The following is a 7,709-nucleotide window of genomic DNA, read 5'->3' as shown; positions in this document are numbered from 1 at the left end:
TCACACGGGCCACGCCCACGCCTGGTTTGGCGAAGGGGGGGAAAGTCCTGATACGTCATGTGACGCCGCCACAACACTGTGAGTTTGACACCCCTGCCATAGATGCTCGCCTGTTCTGACCCCTTGAGGCTGCAAAGATTTCCCCCTGAGCTGCATTTAACCCATCTAGGGAGCGAAATAACCCAGTTATTAGCTGACAGTTTAGTAGCCTCACATTGCAATACAGGTAGTCCTCAGCTTACGACCACAATTGGGTCCAAAATTTATCTTGCTGTGTGAAACGTCTGTTAAGTGAGTTTTTCCTCCATTTTACGACCTTTCTTGCCCCAGTTGTTAAGCAAATCACTACAGTTGTTAAATGAGTAACCCGGTGGTTAAGGGAAACTGGCTTCCCCATTTGACTTTGCTTGTCAGAAGGTCGCGAAAGGGGACCGGGTGACCCCTGCCACCGTCATAAATATGAGTCAGCCGCCAAGCATCTGAATTTTGATCACCTGACCCTGGGGATGGTGCGAGGGTTGTAAGTGTGAAAAACGGCCATGAGTCACCTTTTTTCAGTGACGCAACTTATTCACTAAATGAACTGTTGCAAGCTGAGTACATGGAATTTCTCAGCTACTAAGATTGTTGGCCGAGCAGGCACAAAAACAGCCTGGGAAGTGGACTCCTTGTCAGTCAGCAGGAGTGTTGATGGGAAGAGAGCAAGGAAGGAAAAAGAGGGGAAGGAAGAAGAAAGAATGAAGAGGGAAGGAAAAAGAAGGGAAGGAAGGAAGGAAGGAAGGAAGGAAGGAAGGAAGGAAGGAAGGAAGGAAGGAAGGAAGGAAGGAAGGAAGGAAGATTATAACGAGAGTGAAGAGTTGGGTATGATTGAATGGATAACATCAGCATCAGTTGTTTTGGTCAAGCCATTAATCTGGCTGTTGGCTCCCCCCCACCCCCCACCCCAAAAATCTGCTGTTAGGTTCCAGATCTCAAAGTCTTTATTATACAGATCATTTTCTCCTGAAAGGGGGGGGGGAATCATTTTACTACCCTGCTGAATAATTTACAAGAATCACAGCCTGTTTAAAAGGCTGAAAGCATTAAAGCGGAGGCAGCTTGTTTGTCCATGAAGATAATTCAACAAGACCGTTCAGGTGTCCCTTTGAGAGGGAGGGATGCATCGAAAGACACAATTCCTTTGTGCTTGAGATCCTTTTACGCACTTTTGAATGAAAAACGGATTTTCCTAACCGTTGCTTTTTTCCTTTTCCCGTCAAGGGTGAGATTTCCATTCATAGGTTTGCCCTCACTGCCTGCATTTTTTTAAAATTTTTTCAGAAACCCCTCTTGGCTTATGCTGACATTCTTATGTCTTTGGCCACAGCAGACCGTGGCTTATTATTTGGAATATTAATTTCTACCAACTACCAACTGTCTTCTCTCCCTCCCTCTCTCTCTCTCTCTCTCTCTCTCTCTCTCTCTCTCTCTCTCTCTCTCTCTCTCTCTCTCTCTCTCTCTCTCTCTCTCTCTCTCTCTCTCTCTCTCTCTCTCTCTCTCTCTCTTTCCCCCCCAGCTCGAGTTCCTAAGAAGATTCTGAAATGCAAGGCTGTATCTCGGGAACTGAATTTTTCCTCCACGGAGCAGATGGAAAAATTTCGCCTGGAACAGAAAGTTTATTTCAAGGGACAATGTCTAGAAGGTGCAGTTGTATTCTCCTAGGGGGATCTGGGCTGGGTTTTCACCAGGGAGAAGGAAAGAGAGTAAATGAGTGAGGGAGAAAGAGAGAGAGAGATGTAGCAGAAAGAATTAACATGTTTCTGCCCTATCAGAAGTCAGCACCAATAATAAATAAGGCTTATTTATTATGGCATCTACAGAAGTCATTGATACACAAATTTAGTTTAAATAAAGTGTCAGCAAATAGGTGTGTGACTGTGTATGTGTGTGTGTGTTTGCTGACACTTTATTTAAACTAAATTTATTCTAGGGAGATTTGGGTATGGGCTGGGCATATATGTATGTATTTAAGTATGTATACATACATATATACCCAGCCAAGGGAGGAAAGCAATGGCAAATCTGGACAGCATGCTACAAAGCAGAGACATCACCCTGCCAACAAAAGTGTGTCTAGTCAAGGCGATGGTTTTCCCAGTTGCAATGGATGGCTGTGAAGGTTGGACCATAAGGAAGGCTGAGAATGGAGGCCTTTGAACTCTGGTGCTGGAGAAGACTCCTGCATTGAGTCCCTTGGACTGCAAGGCCATCCAAACGGTCAGTCCTGGAGGAGATCAACCCTGACTGCTCTTTAGAAGGCCAGATCCTGAAGAGGAAACTCAAATCCTTTGGCCACGTAAGGAGAAGGAAGGACTCCCTGGAGAAGAGCCTCATGCTGGGAACAATGGAGGGCAAAAGAAGAAGGGGATGGGGGAGAAGGAGGTGGCTGGATGGAGTCACCAAAGCAGTCAGCATGAACTTCAATGGACTCCAGGGGATGGTAGAGGACAGGAAGGCCTGGAGGAATGTTGTCCATGGGGTCACGATGGGTCGGACATGACTTTGCAACTAACAACAACAAATCTGTGCACACTCACGCACTGTGCTGGTTGGGGAATTCAGGGAGTTGAAGTCCACACATCTTAAACTTATCAAGGTTGAAAAAACACTTCCCTGGCCCTTTTCACATCCTGACCATATAGGAGACTTAAGTGCCGGGGGATGGCCAGCTTCCAGACCATTACTTAGCTGCACAACAGGCGTAAAGGGGGGAATTTGGCTCTTTATGGCGCTCACCGCCTCCTTATTTTTGCAGAGTGGTTCTTTGAGTTTGGCTTTGTCATCCCAAACTCCACCAACACCTGGCAGTCTTTGATAGAAGCCGCTCCAGAGTCGCAAATGATGCCAGCGAATGTTCTCACGTGAGTGGTTGCGTTTCTCATTCCCACAACCCCAGGGCAAAGTCATTGACTTCCCAAAATACGGAGAGGGCGGAGTGGATCCCAATTCAGATGTTGAAGTAGTCTGTTCTTTAGCCGAAGGCTCCAATCAGGGATGAAGTTTGCAGAGCAGCCATTAATTTTCAGATTATTATTTTTATTATTATTTTGGTAGTGGGGGGGGAGGGAGTTGCGAAACGTCCCAGCTTGAATTCACAGGTGAGCTTCACCTGATTTTTTGGGGGGGTTTAATTTTTTTTATGGAGGTTATCTATATATATATAAAAGCGAGGTTCCACCACAAAACCGCGGTCGACTAAAGCGCGCTCGACGAAACCGCGTACCTGACGTCATCACAGCACGACGAAAAAAGCACGCTGTGAGCGGTAAAGCTAAAATTAACGCGTAAACCTAAACCTAACCCCCCCAAACCTAACCCTAAACCTAACCCTAAACCTAACCCTTAACCTAACGCTAAACCTAACGCTAACCCTTAACCTAACCCTAACCCTAACCCTAACGCTTAACGTAACCCTAAACCTAACCCTAAACCTTAACCTAACCCTAACCCTAAACCTAAACCTAAACCTAACCCTTACCTTTACGTGAATCGGCTTGCTTTAAAAGTGCTTTTTAAAGCACCCTTTTTTCTCCGCGATCGTTGTTGTCGCGCTGCTGATGACGTCAGCGACGCGCTTTAATCGGGCGCGCTTTAGTGGACCGCGGTTTTGTCGTGCCACGAAAAGCGAAATACCACTCATGTATCATCACAAAATCTCCAGAACCATAAAGCCTACAAACTTGAAATTTGGCGCTTATGTTCCTCTTGACTTCTAGGTGCTCGCTTAGAAAAGGTTTTTCAAAATGACCATCAGATCCTTAGTATTTCTTATATTATTATTAACACACTCTGATGCTAAGGAGTTAGACGTTCCACTCCCCCTTCCCACCTGAAAGGAACTCTGTTCCAACTGCCACGTGGGTGTGGGATGGCCAGTGTGTGATGCATCCGGCCTGCCGGCTGGGAATTTAGACATTCTACTTCCTCTCCCCACCTGAAAGGGAGAGAAGGGGATAACATAGGAGAGGCCTCTGTGGGGCCAGCCTGAGGGAGAGAAGGGGAGAGGAGAGGCTGATTGTAACTACTCATTAATGTTCAAGCTTTAATTGTCAATTTATCAAGCCCAATCACATAGTTCCGGAGCAAAGCACGAGTATCCAACCGATTAGTCCTATTTAAAATTACAACTGAAAATAAAGATAATAGGAAAATGGGAAGCGAGAAAGGAAGAGTGAGGGATGAGAGAGAAGAAAAATCATGGGCTTCCAACTTTTTTGGAGGGCAGTAAAATACAAAATAAAAATAACAGCCTCCAGCTTTTGGCTTTGAATCTTTGCAGTTGGCTCCTTTGGCCTTGAAATGATCAATTCTTTATCATTTGGAGCCTGGCTGGACGGCTTCCACAACCCCAGGCTCCAGCAAGTCATTTGGGCTGTTCACTCAGTCCTTCACTTTCTATAGCCACCCATCTCAACCAATGACTCAGTTCTAAAACTATAAAAACCATTAGTAAATAAGTAAAACCCATCTAAAACAATAAAAAATATCTAAATAAATATAGACAGCAACTGAAATAATTCACTAGTTAAGCAGTTTGGTGTAGTGGTTAAGGTGCTGGCCTACAAACACAGGTGTCTGTGAGTTCTAGTCCCGCCTTAGGCATGAAAGCCAACTGGGTGACTTTGGACCAATCACCAGCTGTGACTTTGGACCAATCACCAGGTGTCTGTGAGTTCTAATCCCGCCTTAGGCATGAAAGCCAACTGGGTGACTTTGGACCAATCACCAGGTGTCTGTGAGTTCTAGTCCTGCCTTAGGCATGAAAGCCAACTGGGTGACTTTGGACCAATCACCAGGTGTCTGTGAGTTCTAGTCCCGCCTTAAGCATGAAAGCCAACTGAGTGACTTTGGACCAATCACCAGGTGTCTGTGAGTTCTAGTCCCGCCTTAGGCATGAAAGCCAACTGGGTGACTTTGGACCAATCACCAGGTGTCTGTGAGTTCTAGTCCCGCCTTAAGCATGAAAGCCAACTGAGTGACTTTGGACCAATCACCAGGTGTGACTTTGGACCAATCACCAGGTGTCTGTGAGTTCTAGTCCCTCCTTAGGCATGAAAGCCAACTGGGTGACTTTGAGCCAGTCATTTTTTCTCAGTCCAGCCCACCTCACAGGGTTGTGGTGATGATGAAAATAAGATGAAAGGAGGAGTATTTGCCACCTGGGGTTATCTATAAAGCCATAAAGGCAAAATAAAAATCAAATAAATAACAGTAAAGCCCTGAGCACTGTGATGGCGAACCCATGGCACGTGTGCTGAATTGGCATGCCGTTTGGCACGCATGGTGTCGCCCGTTCTCCTTCTGGGTTTCTGGCGCGCATGCGTCTGTGACGATCAGCTGGCCTTTTTTCCGTGTGGCACTGCCAGAAACCGTAAGAGCTGTTCTCCTGTTTTCCGGTGTGAGCATGTGTGTCAGCCAACTGACCGGCCCACGCAGATGCGCAGCAGTAACCAGAAGACTTGTTGGCCAGGGCGCAAGGGCGCGTCGAAACCCGGAAGTACATTTTTGCTCCTCGCACACAAAGTGCTCCCTTTTTGGCACTCGGTGCCAAAAAGATACACCATGGTGAAAAGAGTCAGGTTCTACATTTAGGCAAGAGAAACGAAATGCACAGGTACAGTATAGGAGGCACCTTGCTCAATAGGAGTAACCGTGAGGGGGATCTTGGAGTCCTAGTGGACAACCATTAAAATAGGAGACAGCCGTGTGCAGCAGCTGCCAAAAAAGCCAACACAGTTCTAGGCTGCATCAACAGAGGGAGAGAATCAAGATCACGTGAAGGGTTAAGGGTTAGAGCCGAGGTGGCGCGGTGGTTAAATGCAGCACTGCAGGCTACTTCAGCTGACTGCTAGATCAGCAGTTCAGCGGTTCAAATCTCACCGGCTCAGGGTTGACTCAGCCTTCCATCCTTACGAGGTGGGTAAAATGAGGACCCAGATTGTTGTTGGGGGCGATATGCTGACTCTCTGTAAACCGCTTAGAGAGGGCTGAAAGGCCTATGAAGCGGTATATAAGTCTACTGCTATTAATACCACTTTATAAGGTCTTGGTAAGGCCACACTTGGAATATTTGCATCCAGTTTTGGTCTCCACGATGTAGAAAAGATGCGGAGACTCTAGAAAGAGTGCAGAGAAGAGCAACAAAGAGGATTAGGGGACTGGAGGCTCAAACATATGAAGAACGGTTGCAGGAACTGGGGATGTCTAGTTTAATGAAAAGAAGGACCAGGGGAGACATGATAGCAGTCTTCCAATCTCTCAGGGGCTGCCCCAAAGAAGAGGGAGTCAAGCTATTCTCCAAGGCACCTGAGGGCAGGACAAGAAGCAATGGGTGGAAACTAATCAAGGAGAGAAGCAACTTAGAACTGAGGAGAAATTTCCTGACTGTTAGAACAATTAATCAGTGGAACAGAAGTTGCCTTCAGAAGTTGTGAATGCTCCAACTCTGGAGGTTTTTAAGATGCTAGATAACCATTTGTCTGAAATGGTATAGGGTTTCCTGCCTAGGCAGGGGGTTGGACTAGAAGACCTCCAGGGTCCCTTCCAACTTTCTTATTTTATTTTTATCACGGGCTTAGCCCATTCAGAGCCCCTAGGCTCGGGCCCACTGCCCAGTTTTTAAAGCCTTAAATTGTCTCTCTCTCTCTCGCCATTTCACGTTTTTTTTTTTTTAACCCTGCTTCCTTTCCTCCCTCTGCAGCGGGAACGTGATAATAGAAACCAAGTTTTACGATGATGACCTCCTCGTCAGCACTTCCAGAGTAAGACTGTTCTACGTTTGAGAGAGAAAGCCGGGGCAGGGCTTGGGCCTGGCTTTAGTTCCTCCCCTCCTCACCCGATTCCCGGGGCCGAATCCCCAATTCCTCCCCAGTGACGGAAGACTGTTTTTTTAGGAGGTAAGGGGCCTGGCGAGATTCATCCCCTTCACCCACCCTTCTCTTGCCCTCCTGCCCGGGACAAGGCCAGCCTGCAACACCTTGAGAGCATCTGCTCGGATATTTGGAAAGGTGGATGGGAGGGGGGGGGCAGAAGGACTGGTTTTTTGGGGGGGCACCCGGCTGGCGAGAAGGATCGAGATTGTAAATGGGACTTAGAGAGAGATGTTGTTGTTGTTTTTTCTAGATCTTTCTATGTCTCCCTATACTTAGTCGCCTTTTTGGCAGGCTGCCTGTCCACTCGGTTTCTTCATGGTCTCTTTATTCCTTTTTAAGTTTCACTTGTTCGGCTCCCCCCCCCTTTTTTTCTCTCTCTCTCTCTCTCTATTTCTTTTTCTCTCTCTCTCTCTCTCTCCATTTTTTAAATTCCGACTCTCCTCTCCGTTTAACTGGTCCAGATTCATTTTCTTCCACCGCCCCCGTTTCCTCCAACTTGTAAAATAGACTGCAATATTCTTACATAATGTAATTAAAAAAATAAATAAATTTCTGATTGAAAAGCAAGCGTTTTGCCTGGTTTTGCTCGGAGTTCATTCCGGGGGTATGTTTTTTTTTTTTTAATATATATTTATATTTTATTATGTTTTCATTCTATACAATCACATATTTACTGTGCTTAATCAGGGCATATAACATTGAGTAATAAACACGGCCCTCACTTATATAGAAATTGCCCTCTCGGGGGTATGTTTTTCACAGGAGGGCGGTGGGGGGAAGAAAATAAGCACGAAACGA

The 7,709-nt window shown here is 46.3% G+C and overlaps 1 protein-coding gene across 1 annotated transcript in view; it reads left to right on the top strand.

Moving 5' to 3' along the window:
* LOC148043438 (retinal rod rhodopsin-sensitive cGMP 3',5'-cyclic phosphodiesterase subunit delta-like) overlaps positions 1-7,478 on the top strand; it is a 9,671-nt gene extending 2,193 nt beyond the window's left edge. Inside the window, exons 2-4 of the mRNA XM_087726034.1 lie at positions 1,556-1,681; positions 2,795-2,900; positions 6,740-7,478. Coding sequence (XP_087582160.1) covers positions 1,556-1,681; positions 2,795-2,900; positions 6,740-6,821 — 314 coding nt within the window. The 3' untranslated portion in view covers positions 6,822-7,478. The remainder of the gene's footprint in view (positions 1-1,555; positions 1,682-2,794; positions 2,901-6,739) is intronic.
* Positions 7,479-7,709: the final 231 nt, after the last annotated feature.

The sequence above is a fragment of the Thamnophis sirtalis genome, unplaced genomic scaffold (genome assembly GCF_051295495.1).
Source record: "Thamnophis sirtalis isolate CommonGarterSnake01/CBP01778 unplaced genomic scaffold, rThaSir2_p1.2 scaffold_11, whole genome shotgun sequence".
Taxonomy (NCBI): Eukaryota; Metazoa; Chordata; class Lepidosauria; order Squamata; family Natricidae; genus Thamnophis; species Thamnophis sirtalis.
The sequence above is the reverse complement of the archived record's forward strand: the minus strand, read 5'-3'. Positions and strand labels throughout refer to the sequence as shown.